The sequence below is a fragment of the Coloeus monedula genome (genome assembly GCF_965178545.1).
Source record: "Coloeus monedula genome assembly, chromosome: 6".
NCBI classification, from domain to species: domain Eukaryota; kingdom Metazoa; phylum Chordata; class Aves; order Passeriformes; family Corvidae; genus Coloeus; species Coloeus monedula.
The window spans coordinates 28317168-28340994 of NC_138786.1; the positions used below are offsets into that span (position 1 = coordinate 28317168).

Here is a 23827-nt window from a genome sequence, read left to right on the forward strand (position 1 = left end):
GATCTATAAATGGAAATTTGTGCTTATACCGGCTTCTTCTAGCAGCGATTAGAGAACACTACTCCTGCCTAGTGGGAATGAGATGAGCATCTCAGGGAGTTAGAAAAACTAGGTGAGCTAGGGAGACACCAGCCATGAGCTACAACAGCAATGTACATTAAAATTAATTGGTTCCCAGATGCCTACAAAAGTGTCTGGGAGCAGTTCTTTTACAGCAGTGTGAGTGGGCCTGGGTAACAGGGTTCTGTGTGCCAGAGGTACTCAGTATGCTCGGAGAGAGCAGGGAGCATAGCACTCCTGTCAGGGGGAAACTCAGTGTTTTGCTACGTCCAAAATGCAGGAAAATAAGATACTAAAACAAATTGAAAATTTGGAACATATTTAGCAATTACAGATACATGTCCTAAAATATTTTATAATAATAGAGCAAAGCACTGAGCTAAAATTATATGCAGACAGCACGTATGAGAGTTGCTGCTTCAGGAAGGAATTATGATTGTAAAATAGTGGATCAGGGAAAAGTTCATTCCAGGTTTATTTTCTTTTTTTTATTCATGAATGAGGGAGTCCTTTAATAAATACTTCAGTTAAGTACTGTCCATCATTTAATTTTCAAATTCTAAGCTATTTAATGAAGAGGGAATTGTTACTGGTGGGATTTTGCTTTAAAACAGCAGCTTCAAACTGAAAGCAAATTGGTAGATTTAAACACCAACCTGTGTGTCTTAAAATAAATTGATGGTATCTCCTGACAGACATGGTGCCAGTAATCCAGAGGAGGCCTTGGGGCCATGTGATGAAGTTGCATGCCTTAAAGAGTAAAATGTGACTTAAAGTTAGTGCATACATTTGTAATTGTATGTCTGTGGCTTTTTTTCTTGGGGAAAAAAAAAAGGGGTTGGTAAAGTTTAGTGTGGGAGGGAAGAGGTGGAGAGGCGGTCAGTGATTGCTTTTAAACACTGAGGTTTTCCAGAATGCCTGGGAAGGACATGGTGCTGCTTCTGTGGTGCACGTTCGCTGAGGTCTGTGCGGCAGCAGATCTCTGGCAAGAGCTTGCTGTGCTGCACAGGCCAGTTTTCCACAAGCCTCAGCAAAGTTGGTCACCGTGGATTATTCTTTCCACATGTCGATTTTGTGCATGAAGCTACTTTAGGGAATTGAAGCCAAAATCAGGAGTTGGAAGGTTAATTGTTTCCCCTGCCTTGTGTGTGTGTGTGTGTGTGTGTATGTGTGTGCTATTTGCTAGGAGGGAGAGGGAAGAGAGTGTTAACCATTTACAAGTATACATCTCCCCTCATTCCTTCCCAGAATGATGGTGGAAAATATTCCTAGGCTAGTTTAGTTTAACAGCTAAGTCATTCTCAATAGTAGAGACTGTTGTAAGTACACAGATTATGAGCAAGAAACACACAGGACTTCTATTTTGTTACTGAATGATTAGTTCTCCACAAGGAACAGGAAAAGAATATGTCCATGCTCAGCTGAGGAAATTTTTACTGATGCAGCTAGGCAAGCAAAGTATATTTATTGCTATGGACTTTATTTTAAACCATTTTTTTGAAGACCACCAGAAGTGTCATTTTACCTACTTAAGGCATAGGAAGCTAAAAAAATGGGAGTGTGGAAGGGAATTTCCCTTTTTAACACTAGAGCTGCAGGTATACTTTAGAATTTGACTAGAGAGCTAGTGAAATGATACTGGGAGCTGAGGAACTGACAGGTGGTATTTTTTCAGCTGCTGCTTTTAAAAACTTGAACTTTTAAATCCAATGTCTACTGCTTTGTGTATGAAATTTTTCGAATTATTTTGAACAATTTGTAATATTTGAAACTATAAGCAGTTTTTCCGATGATGTTGAGAAAATTGGCACACAACATTTTTCCATATATAACCAAAAATTGCTAATTCCTCTTTGTCATGCAAATATCTGCATAAAATTAAAATATATATATTAACAAGCAAAATGTTTTAGAAAATCTTTTATTTATTCAAGGAAGGAAGCTGAGAACTATAACAAAAATGATAAACATCTTCTTTTTATTTGGTGTAGCTTTTTATATGTCCAAATCCATCTTATTATTTCCAGGTAAGGTATAAGTTCTAAAAAGCCACCTTAAAAAAAAAAGGAGGGGACACACTAATAAGTTATTATTGTGGTTTAATTGGGTGGGTGGTTCATGTCTTTTGAAACAGTTTGAACTGCCATTATGTCTTTGTGGAACTAAATGTGTTTAACTGGAAGGCATCATAATCTAGAAAATGGACGAGATGTACTGGAAATGTAGGAGCAAGAGGAAAGGCATCTGGAGGGACTGATACATTTGTGGTTTGAGGAGGGAGAGATTTTCTTCTTTCTGCTATTTTTTTTTGTCATCTCAGCCTTTTCTCACGTGTTAGCTTCCTGCGTGTTGCAACACGAATGGAAGCCAACCATTGTACTTGACCTCAGTCTGAAATTCAAAGTGTGACTCTTCAGCACTGGGCCTCTGAAAGTGCTGCTGGGGGGTAGGAATCCCTGTCTGCACTGATGCTACTGTGAAGCTTTACACCAACACCAGGGTCACAAGTCTTGCAGAAGGTGAGCTGAAGACAGCTGGAGAGTGTGGAAACTTTGCTTAAGCTGAGCTGCTGAGTTTAGAAACATTTGCTGTAATACAAACTTAGCTTGCTACCTGCAGGAACTATGTACATATAGAAAACATTCCTTTATCTCAACTTTTTCCCCTGATGGTCTGATGTGCAGCTAGCAATGAGCGTGAATTTTCTTCTGCTTTTTGGTTCATTTTTGTGGCTCTGACAGTACTTTTGTGACTGATTTGTCAGATTTTGTCTGCAAGGGAATCTTTTGTGCAATGTTCAAGATTTTTCAGTAGGGCAGAGAGAGAACAAAACCACAAATACAAGTGGTGCAAGACTTAAGAAGAACATTGACTTAACGACTTCACCTACTGTAGTAGGCAAATGTCATCAGTTATGTGCAAATTAGTACTTGTTCTTTCTTTCTAAGCAATACTGTGACAGCATTTCTCATGCATAACTCTCAAGGCTTGGTTGTGTTGCTGTATTTTTGTCGGTTTCCCCCCCCCCAGTAAGTAGCTGTGATAGGTACATATCTTTTTGTGTAAAGGGGAAAAATGAGACTTCCAGTTTCATCTGTACTGTTTGCATTTTAAAAATTCTGGGCCCTATTTTATTTTTTTTTCTGTGAAACCTGGCTATATTTCACAACCAAATGTGTGATGGTTCTGACCCTCCCTTCCCCTTCTCACCCCTTCAATGAAAGAAATCTGACATTTGCTGCTGCAGGTCAAAATAGTAGCCAAGGACCATGGTGCTCCTTGACTTCTGGGGCCCTCAGAAGGGGCAGTGGGAGCAGTGGCAGAGCCCTTTCCACAGTCTGCTGAAAGAAACTTTGTTCCTGTACTCCAGCTGCTGTGATGTGTGCTGTCTTCCGTTCACATTGCTCTTAACTTGTCCAGGTAAAACAGAACATTCAGTCAGAGAGTTCAAGGGGTGGAAGATGTGTAAGCTTGTCCCTGCACAAGTGAGCTCTGAAAACATGCAGTTCCAATGCATCTGTTCCTTGTGGGCCTGAAAGCTGCTTCTTATTTGTGGTATCTCAGGTGTTGCAGTTGTGGGAAAAGAACAAAAATTCTTTTCCCTTGGAGTGGGAAGGTGGTGCAAAGATGGGAGGAATATATACATCATGGTAGCTGCTAAAAGCAGTGTCTTGCAGGATTTAAGAGCTCCCTTTTTAAATTCTCTGATTCCAAATTGTGCTTTTATGCCTATGGTGATAGTAAGTGATGTAAACAGAAGAAAACTTGTATCGACGTTAGCCTACTTATAGGTATAGATAAATTCCTTCCCTTCTTTCTTTATATGATTTTGTAATTGCATGCAGGGAAGGAATTGGGTGAGATTCTTCAGCATTGTCATCTAATTCCTAGGCAAAATTAGTAACAATGTCATGGTTACACCTGGATAGGTCTGCCTAGTATCTTGAATTGCTCTGTGTCCCTTGGACACCACCACAGCCAAGGCTAGCATATGTGCACATATGTCTTATAGGTGACAACTCTAGTAAAAGCTAGCATGATATTTTTAGATCCACAATAAACCTGCATTGACTGCTATATGCTTATCTTGAGTTTATTATTATTCATGGCATATAGTCTTGTGGGCGGGCTGAAATAGGAAGAAATGTTTTGGAGAGGTTTCATGTGCACTTTAGCCAACCTTAGGATGGGATTTCAAACTGAGTAAGAGACTAAATATGATAGAAAGGGTAGGGCACTAACCTGACACTGAGTTAGGTTATCTCCTCTGACATAGACCTCTTAAGGGAAGTAATTTTAAAATCTCCCTCTCCCAGACATAGCTGTCTTCAATAAAAAGGGAATAATGGTAGTTCAATCCCTTAAAGAAGCATTGCCAGAGTATACTCTTTATGTACTCTTTAGTGCTGTTATACTGTGATTATGAGGCCATGCAACCATGTAAAATAGAAATTGCTGTAATTCAGTTTTTGTACTATAGTGCAGGAAATGAAGCCATGGACAATAAGGGGAGTACCTCTGGCTAGTGTTGTCATTTTCTTAAAAAAACAAGAAAGTCTAAAACCCCAACCAATACAGATCATGCAAGTGCAAGAGCCCTTCCCCTTAGCCTGCAGCTCCAAGCAGAGCTTGTGGAGAGTGCAAGGGCGTTGTAGAACACTGCATCTGTGGACTATCAGTTAGAGATCTCTACTATGACACTGATGTATATTTTAATGTTAGAGCTTTTCCACAGGTGAATTTTCATGTGCTTTAGAATACGTTGTGACTTTTATATCAAAATAGCCTTAAAATTTACCTCAGGGTGGGGGGAGTTCTATGGCATACTTAAAAAGTAGTGTTCTATAGTATTTTCTGAATTTGGTATAACTTTTCAAAATGAAGATGCTTTACCCAACATCTTGCAAATGCAGTCTGTGGACAAAACTGACATCAAGGAAATAGAAAAGAATAACCTCATGTTGGCTATCTCTTTGGTTTTTAGTGCAAAACAGGCAGCTTTGTCTGTCTTTGTTTACCTGTTAGAAATACAGAAAGTTGCACACGACACATATTGTGAAGTTGAATGAATTGCTGTTAATACATTGCTTTAACAGTTGCAAAGTATTACATAAATGGTGAGTATTCCAATAACATGAAGTTTGTTCATGGACAAGTTCCTTCAACTACTTTCCCCAACAGAAATTTGTCTGTGGCATAACAACTAGTAGAATGTTTTTCTGCCTTGGTGGATTCATAGATCTTTTCCAAATGGGGAAGAACTTTGTAACGAATGTCAGCCTGCTGATGAGAGATTGGATGTTCATTCTTATTGTTTGGAGATTTGTTGAAAATAGCAATGTCCTCAGATGCCGTGGGACATAAGATGAACTAGCAACCTGCTTGAAATAAGAGAGTGCTATCTAGCTGGTTTGAAAAAACCCTTTAGAATCCACTCTCACAGAATGGTTTGCTTTGGGAGGGACCTTAAAGATCATCTCATTCCACCCCCCCGACAAGGGCTGGGCCATCTTGCACTAGGCAGGTTGCTCAGAGCCCCATCCAGACCGGCCTAGAACTAGATGACTAGATGCATTCTGGATTGTAAAGGAACATCAGTCTCAGAATTTCTTTGGTGTGAGAGGATCAGGTTAATGGAATACGTATACCTGAAGACATGATTAATTCATTAGCCCTTCATTCCAAAGTGAGAACTATATTACGTAAAGGAACTTTTTTTTTCCCATAGTGCTTAGTGATTTCTTTTGTAGATGGTCAAGTGTTTAGTGCAGATGATCTTAACAGCTTCTCTAGTAAGTCTCTGATCTTCCAATTATTTATGTCCTGGGTTTTTTTCCACAATTTGCGAGGACTTATTCTTCCTGTTAATAGCAATCACATAGTCTGTATCTTTAGCTAATACAGCTGCTCAAAGTGTAATGTGGGATTATTGAACCAAAATGTTAAGACTTCAATTAAAGTGTATTTATATTCCAGGACTCGCAGAACAAACTGTGCAAGTGCAGGATACTTCTGATCAGTTTACCACTCACAGAATTCCATGTACAGGTGGATTAACGCATAAACTTTAGTTTTTTTCCATAGTATTCAACTTAATCATCGTGATCTTAATTTTGTGTTTTACTAACAAATGAGTCTTGTGCTCAGTTTAAAATAGCTTTGTAAGGGTTTTTAATAGAGAACACTTCTCCTCATGCTGTTTTTGAATGACTTCTTTCTAGTTATAAAGGTAGGTTTCAGGTAGGCTTCTTGAGCTGAGTCTTTAGGAAGTTTCTGGCTTTGCTCTGGTTACATATGAAGCTGATGTCACTTATGCCCCATAGTGGAAGTGCTTTATAATCATAGTAAGGATACAAATAAGCCACTACAGGAAGCGCTTTGTATTTGATCCAGTATTGGTGCCAACCATCTGCTCTTTCCTTCCTCCACTGAAATCCCTGTGGCTAAAAGGAAGAGATTGGGCAGGTGTCTGGCAGGTAACTGTCAGGGGACTCTGAATCCAGAGGCCTGGAGAGTGCTTTGATTTTTTAATTAAAGATTAAGAAATCAGAGTGCTCTCTGAGCCCCTGAAGTCTTAAAACCTTGCTGTTTTCCACTGTGTGATGATCCTGCTTGCCCACATCTTTCAGTGTTCCTACTCCCAGTACTAGTGTGCATTTGCTTAGCTGCATTGTTGTAATGCCTGACAGCCCCAGTCATGGCCGAGAGCTTACTGTACCTTGTAACAGACCAGCACAGTAAAGAGACCCTTTTATAGTCAACAGTGACCGCAGGAATTCTTAAAAGACATAATTTTAGAAATTTGAACTAGAGCCCTGTCAGTGCTGTTAAAGACTGACTGCGCTCAGTCAATACTGTCATCTGTTTGCTGCAAGTGTATGGATGTGGGCAAACCAAGGTCAGCACTGCTTCAGCTTAGATAACTGCTGATAAACAGAGATATTTCTGGGTCAAGTGAGATAGAGGCGGGCATGTGACAAAAGAAAAACTATGCTGTTGTGTGACCTTTTTCCTTCACGTTTTGGCTTACTCCCTCTTCTTTGGTTATCACTACCCTGATTGCGTCGTGTCTGAAATTAGACTTCTAAGCTCTTTGTGGAAGAATCCCCATCTAGGCTGTTAGTAGCTAATGTTAAAGATAATACAACTTTTATGACCTCAAAACATTTCATTAATATCAATGTATTGGGTTTCAAGTATTATTCTCATTTTGTGAAACAATTTGAAGTGACTTGCTTAAGACGCATGTCTGTAGCAGAGCTGGAAGCTGATCCCAGATCCCAGGGGTCCTGCCTGTATGTGTAGTCTCATCTATTGTCCCATCTATTGTCCAGACTTGGGCAACTGATAATGCCTGCTTGATGGTCTTAAGAATGTCTGTGCCGAGGGCTCAGGCTGAGGTACTGAGTACATTTATGTTTCTCATGAAGAAACCCCCAGGAATGGCAAGTAGCGCTGTTTCTATGAACTTTCACCATTCTCTTCCCTTATTTGTTGCCCATTACCTCTTGCAAAGCCTCAGAGGGATCTGTAAAACACTCAGCCTTTGTTGTTCCTTACACTGGACGTCTGTGCAAGCCTGGTTTTGTTCTGGAGTGCTGAAGAGGTTGAGATGGGAACAGCTGAACCTGTAGCAATCTTCCCTATGCAGCCCAGTGCATTCAGATGTGTTTTCTTCTCAGGGCTAAAATGCAGAAAGATTTGGTCTGTCTCATGACATGGGGTGTCCATGCAATTCTGTGGTTGGTGTGTTTGTGGCAAGAGAGGCATTTGGACTGAAGGACATGTTGTGGTCATGTCAGGTATGTGAATGCGAGGGCAGGGAAAAGCTTTTGGCCTGCTCTTTGCCATTCTGACTTGGGAGCCTGCTGTGATTCCTGCATGTTGGTCTCTCTGTTGCTAACAACTGCCTTCCCAGACAGCTCCAAACAAAAAAAGCTTAAAATAACTGTCTAAGGGCTTACAATTAGAACTGTTAACCCATTTCCAGTGGGAAAGAATTATGTTCATGTAACTTTACAAAGCCTGAAAGCAGCATTTCATACTCCGTAATTACTGTGCTCCTTCTGCACTCTAAGGCTGCCCAAGCCTCTTCAGATCAGCATTTATCATTATGACAGATTATAATAACAAATATTCCTAATTTCAGTACAGTTTATAAACATTAACCAGTATAAGAAATGTACCTATTTTATTAAAGGCTAAGCTTGGTCTGTGTTGCGAAGCCGTTTGTAAAGAAGGGCTTTCCTGTGTATGTGTTTACAAGAGTCTGGATTGTGGAGCTGCCTCTCTCGTAGTGCAAGACAAAGGACTAGTCTGGTGCAAATCGTGAATCATTTGTTTTTATATTATGAGGTTGGCATGAAATTTCGATTATTTTGGAAACACTATTCAAAGTTTTGCTTGAAAATAAATGAACTTGAAGATCTTACATTCCCCTTCAATAGCTGGTAGAAACAACATTGTCAGTTCCTTTAAGAAAAACCAGGTTGTGGCTTTTTTTTCCCCTTTTGTTGTTTGTTTAATTATCTGCTAAGTTTTAAAATTTTAGTTTGTCTTTTTAGTAGTTTTTCTTACTCATCCATGTGGGTTTTCTTCTGGTGGAGCTGTTTTTGTAAGCCAGGTTTTGTCTGGCTTGGTTGTTATGAAGATAAGACTGATCAGCACTTGATGGGCATTTTCTTTTTAGCAACTTCTTGTCTCTTCCTCATCCTTTAGAATAAAATTATGTGGAAAATCCTAGGTGTGTTTTGAAAAGCAAATACTTGTAACCAAGTTTCCAGCTTGAATTGAGGAAGACAACCTCAAAAAATAGGTTATTTTTTGAGCGTTCTTCAACAGTATATTATTTTCCTCTCATAGAACTGTTGCCTGAAAACTTCCCTTTGAGGCGCATCTGTGATGCTTCAGACCCTGTAATTCAAAACACCAAAATCCTTCTCCAAAATCCTCCATACTAGGATCAATCTGTGTGTTTAGATGGAGTGTAGAACAATTGTGGTGATGGGGATAAATAAAACCACATCCATGAATGTATGTAGTAGGTCCAAATAGAATCAGAATGCATGCTTTGGTGAATTTGAAGACCATTGGAACAGAAATGTACCTAATTAAATAATGTTTGTAGGGCTTCATTTTCACTGTCTCACCTTTATTACATCCTTTACCATAAACCAAAATATTTTCTTGAAGGAGGTTTTGTATTTCTCCTTGGATTGATTACTTTGTGAAGTGTAGTTCATATATTTCCCTTTGGGTATGTATTTTTTCCCCAAACAATATGGAAGTTCTACGTTTTGTGTTATTTTGCTTGCTGTGGGTAATTAGCCTCTGGTGCTGAATGGCAGGAAGGGTCTCGATTGGAGCAGTAGTTCGTGGAATCTGGTGGTGCAATACAAGCTACCTGATTTTGCTGGCACATAGTCCTTCACAGCATGACCATTTTCTCCTGTGTTTCACCTCACAGAGCTGATGAGTTTCACTTTTGAGTCTCTGGATAGTACAGTGGTTTAGTAAAGCTTTATTAATTCCCAGCCTCTGAAAATGGGAAAGTGAAAGTGGCAGCAAAGTGGTTTTAACAGTGTCCTCAGGGCAGGGGCGCCCTTGTAGTCAGTCATAGCTTCAGTCTTTCTCTGCAATAGAAATGGGCCAATCATATGAAAATTTGGGTAGGTCATAAACGTCTGCCATGCATACTACTTATTTAGGTATGTGTTTGTTAGCCCCAGGCAGGCACCTTCAGGAAACAGTGGAAGTTGCCAAACTTCCTGGATGCTGTGTTTTCCCTTTTGTTGTCTGTCTGTGAAGCAGCTTTCCTTTCATCTCTTTGTCTTTATTACAGGCCTGCTGTAGGATTCCTTTTTTTTTGCTGTGAAGTGCTACGCATCAAGTAATTCTTCCCCATTTCATAGGCTTTATTGATTCTAGAACTTGAATCTGATAAGTTCCCTAGATTAGTTTCATACTTGGAGATGTTAGGGGAGATGATTGATACCTACTTACATTCTTTTGTAGTGGGCTTTTTTTAAACTGTGGACTGTTCAGTTGGTCTGTTTTGCTTGTTTGCTTTGGGCTTCAGCTGTTGCTCTTCTGTAGTGCCATACTCCTGGAATAAATTCCTTTTGCTATAGAGACAGGCATTCTAGATGTCTGGAAAATGCCATACCATTTGGGATAAAGTGACAGGAACATAAAACCAGCATCTTCCATTTATGTTTTTGGCTTTCTTGCAGACTGTTGTGTTTTGTAGTTGCTTTGAGTTTTCCCCTGCCTTTCTTCTGGACATAGATTGCTGTGCTTTGCTGTATAGAATTTACAAACATGGTTTATTTTCTGTGCTCTGCTGTTATCCTTCCTGTTCAAGGTGTCTGAAAGTGGTGAGTGGGAGGTTGCAAACAATCTGCAGGAATTTTGATGTAGCTAACTGTCTGGAAGAAAATGTGACAAAGTAAGTGTGCGGGAGAGGCTTTGGAAGGAAGGATTGAAGCTGTTTCTGTATACAGTAGGGTAAGCATAGACTATGTGCAATAAGCTTTGCAAGTCTTTTACAAACACGAGAATGGATCCATGCTTTTGTTCTTTTCTCTGTTCTTACTCAAGACTGTTGCAAATGGTGCTGGTGGTTTCACAGAGGCAGATTTCTGCTAGCTGGAGCAAGTTTCTTGTTTGTGATGCCCTGTTAAGTCTCCAGTCATTTTCAGAAATGCAAACCACGAAAGCCAGAAACAAACCCTACCCTGTTGAGCCTCCTCTGTCCTCCTATTGCACTGAAGGAATTAAAACTTTTTTGCCCTTTCTTCACACGTGTGACTAGCACATCCAATTTTTATCTTCTGCAGGTAGATTTAATTTAACCTGTGTTTTCTTGCAGGTTTGAAAAGGAACTTGATAGCTAGTGTGTTACATATTGCTTAATTTTTGACCTTGCTTGTTGTGTGATCTTAGAAGTGAGTTAGTTCCTGTGTTTCTCTTCCTCATTAGTAAAATGTGCTTTGTAATTCTTTACATGTTTCGTAAATGTGGGATTTGAACGTAATAATGAGCAAATTGGAGAAGGAAAGTTTGATTGCTCTGTCTCAGAAGGACACGGTATAGCTTGCTGCATTTGTCTTAAATGTAACAATTGTTCTTGGAATCTGTTCATCATCATCATTAAAAGTGATCGAGCTGCTTACAGGGGAGAACCATCATTTCAGTTGGCAGCAGAAGGACTTAGTGAGAAATGATTGTCATCACTCCAGTCTGACAGATTTCCTGTAAGGAGCTGTGACAGTATTGTTGCAATTAAGGCTGAGAATGTACATTAGCTAGAACAGAGGAACACTTTATTTTACATGAAAAAAACCCTAAAATAGAGGAATTTAAAAGCTAAGATGCTGGAAAAGATGGTCTACACCTCCAACTACAACTTGTTATTATTCTCAGCATCCTTAATTTTGCTGAAGTTTGAGGAGAAGTTAGTCTTTCCTGAGTCATTTCTGCAGCATTCTGTCAGGGAGAAATGTTTGCAAATGATCTCAAAGGAGAGTGAGGAATGTGCACAATTTAAACTTGCTTATCATGCCTGATATAGGTGATGTAGCAAATGGACTAAACAAAGCACAAGAGAGCGCAAAAGTGAGCCAAAGAGTAAAGTTTAAGGTTACTACAGTGTGTGAGGTCATGCTGTGACCTCACTTGTTGTGTGAAACTGTACAAATATACATATCCTTAGTTAAGAGAATGTTTACAGAAATGGAATAATGGTAGATAGTTATTAAATACACAGGCAACAAGTTTTAAAGAGAGATAGAGATATTTTACATTAAATGCTTACCACTGTGTGTTTTAAATTTGTCCCCTAAATCAAATAACCTTTAACTTTTGTTAAGGTTTTATAGCAAACTCTCCAGGCTAATAATAAACTCTGACAAGATAGTTGCACTGGATAGGGATGTCTCAGTGATTCTGCTTTGGATTGAATAGAATCTGCTGGTGGGTGGTCTGGGCTGGTAACCACCTAGTGAGTGGCTCTGAGAGAAAGGACTTCATAATTTCAGAACAGAATCCTGGATGCAGGCAGAGACCTCCATAGTCCTGTTGTATACTTCAGGAAGTCCTTCAGCATTCTTAGGCTAAATGTAGCTCATATGGTGTTTTATATGTGTTTATGATTTTCGTTAATGCGTTAGTGCAGATACACTAGAGAGGTTTTTAGCTAAAAATGGTAATGCTAACTTTTCCCAGTAAGGTGCCATGGGTTACTTTCCTTATGTATTTTTCATTCCAGAAAATACTGCATACGCATCCACTGGGTATATGTATAACTAATTTGACATTCTTTTTAGGTGTAGAATAGAAAGCCTCACAATATGAAAAATTCCTTAGAAATCTGAAAATATTGGTGGTATCAAAGGAGGTGATGTACAATTTGTGTTCATCTGGAGAAAGTTCAGGAGAAGTTCTTGAATGTCAGAAGCTCCTGGAAGTGAAAATAACTGATGATGTTGCCTGCCAAATCTTAGAGTTACTAAATCAAAATATACTGATGCTAGGTTCTGCTTTTTCTCTGTGCAGTGTAAAAGCAATGCTAAGTATCATAACACTTCAGTATATTTGGAGGCAAGACACAGTATCTTCTGGGAATTACAGTATTGGAACTGGCTGTGTGCTTTATTCAAAGGTAAGGAATGGTCCGGGGTGTACTGCTCCAAAGCACTTAAGCCTGGAATTGTGTTGCCATTTTACTGTGCTGCTGCAGGCTGACTCTTGTGCTGAAGTTAAAGCAAAACAAAACAAACCAAAAAACCCCAAAGCTGGTAATTGGCTAGGATGATGATTGTGTGAGCTCATTCCCTCAACCTCAGGGAGGGAAGCCTGTTTAGTCAGAGAGCCAACAGTGCTCATGCAGTGAAGTTGCCAAGCATGAGCTTTCCTGAAGCATAGTCATGCTGCAACTTGAACATTTATCACTGCAGCTTAAACTATGGACTGTTATTATTAGGATGACATAGAAGATATTTTTATGCAGTTTTTCTATATAGAAAGAACTTCTAAAAAGCTAATTTTGTGATATTTTCTTTTACCATTAAATACTGGATGCAACAAATCCTCTTTTATCTTGGTGATCTCTTAGGATATAGTTATTTTTGCATGTAACTGGGAGAACTGGCATGTTCAGTAAGCATGTTTTGTTCAAAGTACCTTAAGTCTCTTTTCTTCCTGGTAATGTCCTTTTCAGTATCCTGGGTTTTGTGCTGAAGAGCAACTTCAGTTGTACATCTTCCTTTTCCTCATTAAGGTTATGTCTGAGCTTACTCCTTTTTACACTTTGCATCTTAATAATTTTGTTAGGTCTCTTTCCCGGACTGTTGCAGTTCTAAACTGGTCTGAGTTAGACCTTGTGATGCTGGTGTCTTCTTATCTAGTAATAGAAAAAGCAGAACCAAAGTCCACACAAACGTAGGTTTGGAAAGTTGTGCTAATGCAGTGCTTTCCTACTAATGTGAGAGTCCTCTTACTAAAGGTCTTCTGGGTACTTTCCTGGGTGGTAGCTGCAAATCCCAGCCACGACTACTAAGAGCAGCATCAACGGGGCTCGCTCTTTCTTTCTTTCTTTCTTTGGTTGAAAACAAGGACTCTTGAAGTTGGAAGTTGAATGCCATCTTTTTGACAGTTATTGCTGCATTTTTCTTCAAAGTGTAGAAGATCCACAGCAGAATTTCAGAAAGCTGTCTGGCAGGTTAAAACTTGATCTAGTGGTAATGTCTTCTAATACACAGAAACCTTGCATTCTTTTTATCAGAATTATGTGGCTGATCAATACAAAAGCATGTAGAAGCATCAGTAGAAGGAAAAAGTTGCCTAGTTTGGAGAGAAAAATAGCTTGTGATTATTCCACAAGGTAAGACTGTTAGAAACCACTCTTAGTGTTTTACCTCAGGTATGGAGGTTTAGCTGTTACCTCTGATACATTTGCAATGCTGCAGAAAGCAAGACGACAGGATAAGATAGCATTAATGCTTCTGAGAGGCATATAGCAACTTTTCTACCTCTACATTTTTGCTACCAGAGATTCAGTTTCCTGCTGTAAGATGTTTTTTCCTCTCCTAGTGAAGTTTTGAAGTAGGAAAAACTTAGTCTATGAAATCTTCGTTTGTGTACTAGTTGCAGTTTAGAGAGAATTTTCCATCTCACGTGTCCATAATTTCTCCTCGAGTTATTTTTGTCCTGTTGTGATAGTCTTGGAAAATAAGCTGAGACGTTGTGCTTAGAGGAGGGAGGAATGCCCTGGCTCCGTGATGCAGGGTGGCAGAGGTCCATGATTTGTAGCCAAGGCGAAGGGGAGGCAGTGTGGGGGAACAGCTATGTAACAGCCTGAGGAAGTGAGTCACTTCACTCTGAAACACAGTCCCATGGTTCCAGTAGCACTGAAGCCAAGCTTGGCCTCTGAGGTGGAAGTTGCGTAAGTTAATTAAAACTCTTTGTCTTTTCCTCCTCGTCATGTTCCCAACCCCACCTCAGTATTAAAACCTGCACTGTACCCATATCCATCTGAGGAAGCTCAGGTTACAGGACTTCAGTGTGCTATATAATTTTGGTTTATTATTTTTCATTTTAGAAAGAGGGATAAATAGATTGCAGGTTTCATTGAAGGGCATGTGTGTGTTGGTCTTACCTGCTCCATTCAAGAGAAACTTGATTGTGTAACAGAAGGGATGTAGTAAGAATAGGTTTTTAACAATTTGTTAAAATTTTCCTGGAATATATTGGCAATGTGATTTAAAGTGGAACAGAGTGCACACTGAAAAGGATGGGAATAGAGACTTACACTAGAATGTTAGTAGTAGTCATCTAAGAATATAATTGAATTTAAAACTAAACATCTAAAAAGGTTTTAGGTGTCCAGATAGAAATACTAGTGTATGTGTTCACACATTAGACCTTAATTCTGCAAGCTAGCCTCTTAGAATTTGTGGATAGCTTTTCCTCATGGAAGAAGAGGGTAGGAGGGTAGAATTGTCGTAGAGTACCTGTTCTGGAAAGGCTTTCTCCTATTACATTTGTAGCTTTACACGAACAGATATTTGCTGATGTCTGGGAGCAGCTGCAGCAACAGCAGCTGCCTGAACTACCTTTCAGTGTGACCTGAGCAGGAGCAGTTGCTTTCAGCTTTTGAAAAAAACATCTGAGAGAGCAACAAGTTGAGCAGGCCCTGTCTCCAGTGCTTGGATGCTGGGTGGGCAGTTCTTAACTGGAAAGCATTTGTAGTCATTGGTGGTGTATGGGTGTGACTGATCGGCTGTTGCCTGATCCTTTCCTTCCAAATTCTGAATTGAGCATCTTGCTGCATGTTTGGCTTCATGTACGTGTGTGTCTTTTAAAGGTCTTTGGGAAATGTGGCCTTTTGGCAAGCCATGAGGGTTTTTTGTTTTGTGGTTTTGAGTTGAGATTAAAACCAGATTATTCTGGCTACAGGAAGACATGGAAGTAATTGGCCAGATCAGAGGTGGTTTAAGAGTAAAACTTTTCAGGATGAACTTAAGGGATTAGTCAGAATTCTGTGTGCAATTGGGAGTTGCATCATGCAAGTACAGTGAGATATCTGGTCTGTAAAACTAAGTTGTTTTGTTTTGCATTCTTCTAGCAGGTCAGATCTGTTGTTTCTTCCATTTATAACCTGGTCTTCATTTCCATGGGAAATGGGACAGACATACACATTATTGCTTATCACATGAACGTTCATAGGCCAGTTATGTCTCTTGATGATTCATTGCAATTGCTTCTCTATTTCAGGACCTGTAACTAAGTGGACCCTACTGGCCTCTGAACCACAAATGTAAGAGTGAAAAGAAGTGGGAGAAGCACACAAAGAAAAGGGAAGTGAATGCACTTTCATCTGGACTTCTTTCCTGCCCTTTATTACTAAAGCTGAATGGAAAATAAAGACTGCTGTGCCTTTCCTCCCCCAACCTCAGGGATGGGTGGATTATAAATACTGTGTGCGTGGCTGGGAGAATAGACTGAACCATGAATCTTCAGGCTCAGCAAAAGTCTTCAAGCAAAAGGACTGGGAAACGAGTTGCCTATTTTAATGAGCAGGACATAGCTGTGCCATCAAAAGAACCACAGCAGCAGCTTAAGGAAGGACAGTACTATGGTCACGGAGGGAATATACCAGTCTCCCAAACTATGGAGATTTCTCATGCAGGAGGATTAACAAGTGTGCCCAACAATGTTGCTTTGATGAACTCTGTTTACAGTCAAGATAGGGGAGAATCAGTGATGATGCCCCAGTCAGTAACAGCTGTCAAATGGCAGAATTCACTAATGGGAAACCGGTTGCCAGAGAGGGGTGACAGCCACTGGCAGTCTCCACCTTCAATGTGGAACCACAGTATGGTTTTTGGGGGCAACCCAAAAGGACCCCACTCCAATGCTGGTGCCCCAGGCTTCTATGGCCACCCAGAAGCCCTTAAAAGAAATCAAGAGAAAGGAGTGTTTGTGTCACAGCTGGATTTATATGGAGATGCTGTCCAGCAGATGATGTCCCAGAAGGCTCAGCTGGAACAGCAAGCCCTGGTTAGACAACAAGCTCAAATGAATTCTTTTCATCAAATGCAGAAACAGCAGCAGCAGAATCAAAGTCTGCCATTGCAGCCTTTCCAGCTTGCATTTGGGCACCAAGGCCAAAAGCAAGGTCTTCCTGAGTTGTTACATGTCTTTCAAGAAGCCCCAACTTCTTCCAGTCCAGCATTTACTGCGCAACAAAAACAGCAAGCTCTTCCCCAGCTACAGCTCTTTGAAAACTTCTATCCTCAGCAGCAGCAGCAACAGGCTGCCACACAAGCCTTCGGTCTGCAGCAAACAACTTCCATAGCACAGCCTCATGTGGCAGCTGCAGCACCTCAACATCACATGATGCCACACCAGTTTCAGCAAGCAGAGAGGAACCAGGAGCTATTCAAGGCATTAACGGAGCAGAACCAACAGACTGTGCTACCTCAGACCCAGATTCCCTTTCCAAGGAGATCACGGAGACTCTCCAAAGAAGGTGTCCTGCTGACATCTGCAGGAGATGTGTTGACTTCTAAGCAGGCAGAAGAACAACCTAGCAATTTATTTCTGCATCACTGGCAAACACATCAGCAAGAGGTCCCATTACAGCAGCCACCTGAGTCACTGGCCCACAATAAAAGTAGCTATTTGCACCCTAAAAGGTTGGATCTGGGGCAGAAGGATGTCCTGGTCAATAGTGAGCAGTGCCAGATGGAAACAGACAGGCAAGCTGCACCCCAGAATGGTAGAGATGAAGAGAAACAGGCAGCAGCACCTGAAGAAAACACTCAGAGGGCTAATGATTTTCAGGGTGTCAGAGGTGGTGTAATCCAGAGTACCCGACGGAGACGACGTGTCTCTCAAGAAGCCAATTTGCTGACTTTGGCCCAAAAAGCTGTTGAGCTGGCTTCTCTTCAGAATGTAAAGGTAAGGTATAGACCCTAACCAATATATCATGGTTTAGACTACAAAATAGGACTGAAATGAAAGAAGTTTATTTATATATGCAGGATAGGATGGTGTCTTGAAGTATGCAGCAAGGGCAGCTCTGGAAGTGGAGGCATGTAAGTTCAGCTACTGTAAATTCATAGATGTGGGAGAACAGAGATGTAGCATAGTGAAACCACTAAGGGACAGTTTTATTTCACTAGCATCAAATGTTATTTTAGCCCATGACCTCAAAATATGGATGTTTTCAGCTTAGGTCTCAAGGTGATCAGGAATTTTGAGAGGCAAGTATAAGAAGTTTACTTGTTGTCTTTTTACCAATTTAACATTATCTTTTCCTTCTGTTAAAAGACAGCTTACCTGCCAGTTTTTCAGTTTGAGCAGTTGAAGGGTTTCTAAAATGTGCTATCTAAAAATTATATAATGCAATTTACATGTTCAATATTTCACAGATATTAAAAGTCTAAGAAAGCTTCACTTATATGAAGAACCTACCAGGCATGACAAAAGTCTGTCTGATGCAGCATTCTGTTTCTGAGAATGACCTGAGGGCTGTAGAATGACATGTCTGCATGTAGACCTCATGTAGGACTTAGTGGGGAAGAAATTTAGTGCTGACTGATTTGGTAGTTCACTACTCCTAACCTTTTGATATCCCATCAGTCTAAACTGTACAGTATATATTCTATATAGCAAACTGACAGAGTTCAAAATTAACTAGCCTATTGGGAGACAAGTGATGGGATTTTTGGAGTTGGGTGGGGGTTTCATGAGGGATTGTTTTTGAAGGTTTTCGTAGAGTTGTGGTTTGACTAATCTTTCACTGAGTGCTTCTTATGAGGCACACTTTTCCTTGGAAGTTTTGTTGCCAAAGGCTGATGAAATGCAGATGTTGCATGAGCTACTTTTACCTATAGTTTTGACACTTGAGTTGCTGTAGAGACAACAAAGGGAAGGACTTTTTATTCCCTGTTTTGTTCTCATCATTCTTTTTTTCCTAGTCTGTCTGTCACTGTTTTTTCCGATCTCTTCCTTAGAGGAATGTGCTGTTTGAGTGAAAGAACTGAACTAATAAACAATGAGGTGAATATCCATAGCCTACTCCAGCAGAAAGCAAACAGTGACTTGGTTGATGCTGTCTTCAATCCTTTGTGCTCTAACTCCAGCTGAATAAGCAGATTTGATAAAGAACTGGTAGTACATAGTAGCATGGTATACTTTGCCAGCCATTTTGTGGTTACATTGCAGAAGGCCCGCAATTCACATTGCGCTTGGATCACTAAGAGAGTGTCAAGAAGAAGCAAATAGAGCATCTAGGAAAAGCCCCTGAGAGATGAAGCAAGAAATTGGCTGTTTGGAGGCACGTCTGCTTGCAGTCTGATTCATAATGTAAAGACCAGAGAAGTGTTTTGACAGATGCTCTTTTGTTCTTTGCAGTTATGCAAGCAGCTTCCATAATGGCACTAGCAGAAGAACTCTTTATGTTTAGATCTCTTCAGGCTTTCAGAATGAGGTTTTGAAAGATGATAACATTCTTACCAGAGCTGTGATGGATTTTACATCTTTAAGGTGTTGAATATTGTGTGAGGGAGAAAAAGAAAATGCGTTTGCTGAATGAGAGTGGTCTGCTTCTCATATGAGTGTCTTTTTGTTAAAAATGACCTAGAAGCCTTCTCTGCATAGGTTATCTTAAGAGTGTGAAGTAGGCCATAGAGTTAAATTGTGGATTAAAGAAGGCAATATTTGTAATTTGAACCAGTTTTTTGAACATCCCAGTCTAGGTATGTGTACCTTATGCAGAAATAGTATTCTGGACAGCAATATCTGTCTACATGCAGTGTCACAACTGATGCTTTGCACCAAAGCTGCCTGTGGCTGCCTTTTTTTCAGGTGGTGCAAGCTTATGGCTACCTACAGGCTGCAGTAAATTCTCAACTTTTAGTTTAATGTTTTCAGTGTGATTTGTTGTCTTCTAAAAGTACAGAAAACTTTTTTCAAATCGGAATGGTTGTCTTAAAGGGTGTCTGAATTTAAATATTCCTTTATGGAAGGAAGACAGGTTTTGGTTACCTGGCTGCTTTCCCCTGGCACAGGGCAGGGCACCAGCTGCCACAAACAAAAGGAAGAAAAAAAGTTTTGTTTGCAGAATTGTAGTTCTGGACTCGCCTCCTTCATGGACAAGCTTTGGTTTGACTGCAGTCAGAAGCTGCCTCTCCTTCCTGCAGATGATGCAGAATGGTGGCAGAAAGCACTCTGTGGGCAGGTGTTTTTAAAAGGCTGTTATGGTTTCTTATCTGATCACAGAACTGGCCTTGGAACAGTTGTTCCAGCTGTTGTAGTTGGGTTTTTCTGAGAATTCTAAGTTTTTTGGAAACAGCTTGAGGGATAGACAGGATCAATGCTGGAACATCTGATGGGTTTCTATGGATTTCCGGGAGGACTCTAGATGACTAGCTCATCCCTCAGTATTTATGCAAGAGTCTAAATGAAAGTGCCACATGTTGCACTTGCAGCAGTTATCCAGCAGCTCTCCTACCCCAAATTCTGCAACAGGGATGCGAAGGTAGCCAAAAATCCCCTAGCAGGTCTACAAATGAAAGTCCCGTTCCTTATTCGGAGGCTCCTTTCTGCTTACCTCTGAGAATAATCAAACAGTTGAGAAACTATTTAGGGATCTGAAGCAAAAGGCTTAATTCCAAAATTAGTCATATCCCCTCTTAGTTAACCTTAGGTATGTGTGAACTTTTGCGATCAGAAAAGCTATGATGTGGACCAGAACATTTTTAAGGATGTCTCAAGTATTTATATTAAGTTCCCACTGGTGTCTTTTCTCTATCTGTACTACTATTCAGGTCTCCTCTTCTTCTTTTGTCTCAGAAGGGTCATCTCTTCCATCATTGAGGAGGAGTCCTTTGCTGATTGCCCCCCAGTCTTGAAAATAAAAGGAGCATGGTTAACTGATCATAAAGCCAGAGGGAAGTGACACTTCTGTGTGACTAGCTAATTTCCTTCTTGTAGTTAGCAAATCAGTTCATGTCTCTTGACCTATAGAGGTCTGTGTAGCGCACTGGAAGTACCTACATTTCTAGATTGATCAGAATTGGTGCTTGTTCACTTATTCACATTGACATTACATGTTTTATTGATGTACCCAGAAAGTGGTGGAGGGAGGCTACAAAAATTTACAAGAACTCCTTGCTATCTAGAGGTAGTGAACTCTAGTGATGTCTGTCAGCATGATGAACATGATGGATGCCCTCCAAATCCAAAATTGGTAGTTTTATGGGGAAGTACAGGTGCCTGTCAGCAGCCTGAAAGCAGGTCCTCAGAGCTCAGTGATTTCTCCTGAGGCATATTCTGGGACAATGGATGCCACTTGTGACTTTACAATTGTGCATTCCATCACTGTGTGGTGGGGGTGGACATCTGCAGTCTCTGTGAAGAAGCAGTCAGACTTGTAAGCTGCAGGGTCAGTTATAAGATAAACCTTTCTGTGCACATTTAGCCCAGCTCTAATAAAAGGTCTTGAAAGGAGGCTGTCCTGAATCTTCTTGATATGGTAGATTTTATGTGCTTAATCTTGTTACCTGGCTTATATTGGAGGGTTAATGTTTTCCAGAGCAGACCTGTTTGCTTTTAAAACCAACAGAAATTATCAGGTCTCTCATTTGGACAGAGGCCCGAGCACTAACCCCAGGCTCTGGTTGATGCATGTTGTGACAATACGCTTGTGGTTCCCTCTATAAATAGAGCGTCAAAGTGGGATTCTCACTCATCAGTGAAGCTGAAGGGCTTTCTTGATCACCCAGTGAGGTGACTGCAGTGTGTCTGAGCCCTTATGACAGAACCTGCTCATGCTGGCTTTTTAATCAGGATTAGGGACTTGTAATGGCAAACAATAGATTCTGTTTGAGGGCTTCAGAAAATCTCTGCAACATTTTGAAAGTCCAGGTTGGAGACCTCTTGTTATACCTGAGAGGTTACGTACTTTAGATTTTACCTAAAAACCACAGGTAGGTTCCTCAGTAGACTCTGGCTCTGACAGAGGGTGACTTTGCATACCTAATCCTGTCGAAAGGCTTTCCACACAGAGCTCGAAGCTGGGGAGATGTTTGAAACACCAAAGGAGCATCTTCTACAGCTTCTACACTGCACTTTATCAGAGCTCAAGAGGGCCTTTTACATCCCTGGAGAGAGGTGTTTTTGAAAGTTTTAATTAGTATCTGGCTTCTAAGTGAGAATCTGTGAATTGAGAGTGGAATGAACATTTGGATAGTAATTTGAAGGAGTAGAAATCCTTGATTGCTAGCAGTACCTGAAGCCATTAGATATTACAGGATCCATGTGTTTATCCATCCCCCATTCCCATCTCCTTGGAGCTCAATTTTCTAGGACTTCCATAAGTAAAACAGACTTGGAAGCTGTAATATCAGTGCAAAAAGTGCTGGCTTGCAGATAATAAATATCTTGTTGATTCTGTTGAGCAAAAGCACTTCAGGCTCAGGCCTGGTTAGACAACAGAACTCAGAGTCTCCAGTTATAATAGTGAAAGATCCTTTTGTCCTATAAATCAGAAAAAAAAGATGAAGCAAAAGCTAGGTCTGGGTTTGGGTTTTTTTTTGCGTGTGAGAGGTTTAATTAAGATATTATCATGGTTCAGTCTTCCCTGGAGCAGAAATCCAGTATTTGAAATTAATAACCTTCAGCTTTTGGTCTTTACTAGAACTGAAGAACCTTTGTTGAAAGTTATAAAGCAGGATACAAATTCATATAGAAAATAAAATGTGAAAACCTAGGTAGTGAAACAGTTCTTAAGAATGACGTATATAAGTATTCTAGCAGTTGAGACTACAGGCAATCCTCAGGTAATTCTATGAAATTTAGTAACACTGTGAAATACTCTTTTTCGTCCAGTAACACTTCCAAATCCATTTCAGCTTGCAAATTGCAAGTGTATATTGAGAGATTTGATATACACTGAAAGTGAGATGGTATCTGATTTATTATGTAAGTAATACAGAACTTTTTAGGAATCTGTTTCTCTTCTCAGGAGCTGGATAATTCAGAGGAGAAGAAGAGTGTGCTGGTAACAGCTCCAGGACCTACTGCAGCTTCAAAAAGTGTTGTGGAATTTGCCAGTTCTTCACCAGCTCCCAAAAAAGCCCGGGAGGATAACAGCCTTGTGCCTCTTATCATTCCTGTGTCAGTGCCAGTGAGAAAAATTGACTTGCAGAGCCTTGAAAAGGAAAAGTCTGAGGATGGAAAGCTCCAGAGAGGCCAAACAAACGATCGAGCTCCTTGTGAACGGAAGCCTTCTGTGATAGTCACTCGGAGGCGATCTAATCGTAACACTAACATGGACACCTCGAGTCAGGTACGGAAGGACTAAGACACCAAAGATGAGCCAGATCTGTTAGATTTAATCTCACGGTTTTTAGCCATGAACTTTCCTATTAAAGTAGTTCTATCTCAAGGCTTGAACTTGGAATGTATGTAGTCTGGGGATTTTTTTAATCATAATACTGCCATATATTTGGGCATTGCTGGCTTTTCAAGACCTACAGCTAATGCTAGTACAGCCAAGCAGTGCCTGAGTTTAGTGAATTCACTAAATAGTGAATAAAGCCAGATGGGCAATAAGGCTAGAATTAATAGTGTGTTTGTGTAAAGAGTGCTTTCTTTGTACGTGCATAGATACTAATAAATTCCAAGTAGTGCACGTATCTCTCAATGTGAATAAAATCCAAAGTGAAGATTTATTCTCATGGAATTGAAACCTTTTACTGAGTTCTGAAGGTCAGTACTTGATTGCTCCCCTGCATCATGGTAGTGATGAGTGGGTGTGTAGATTTTTTTATTTTTCCTCTCTTCTATTCAGAAGTACAACAGAATCTTCAGATACCAGAGAAATGGTAGGCATGTGGGGAGGTTTCTCTGCATTTAAATGCTTGACCATGTAATAAAATACTGTTATATTATCTTCTGTTCTCTTACAACTATCCGATGTCACCGTGTATCTGTATCATGGTTCTGGTGTATCTATACCAGGGTTCTGCTGTGCTTTTTTGTTCTCTTTTAAAGCTGCCATGAAGGTTGGACCAGATGTACATTCTTGTAAAATATAACTGCATAATCATGAGTTAGAGCTGCTACCTAATAGTTCCTCTGTCCATTCCATTCCATTCCATTCCATTCCATTCCATTCCATTCCCTGTCTTCTTCCTCTCACTTCCCTCTTCTGCTAATTGTTGAGACATCCTCCAACTGTCCTATCCAGATTTTG

General features: G+C 40.3%; 1 protein-coding gene across 7 annotated transcripts in view; it reads left to right on the forward strand.

The window, feature by feature from the left end:
• Positions 1-23827, forward strand: part of MIDEAS (mitotic deacetylase associated SANT domain protein) — a 59383-nt gene that overhangs the window by 13297 nt on the left and 22259 nt on the right. For 4 of the 7 annotated variants that reach the window (XR_014226524.1, XR_014226525.1, XM_082284061.1 and 1 more), the window contains exons 2-3: positions 15835-17523; positions 22595-22918. Coding sequence is in view for 5 of the 7 variants with exons in the window: in XM_082284061.1 (XP_082140187.1) it covers positions 16069-17523; positions 22595-22918 (1779 nt within the window). In the remaining 2 variants the exon portion in view is untranslated. Of the gene's footprint in view, positions 1-12622; positions 12722-14426; positions 14504-15345; positions 15404-15834; positions 17524-22594; positions 22919-23827 lie in introns of those variants that run through there. The other 3 variants (XM_082284064.1, XM_082284062.1, XM_082284065.1) reach the window with 3 other exon arrangements.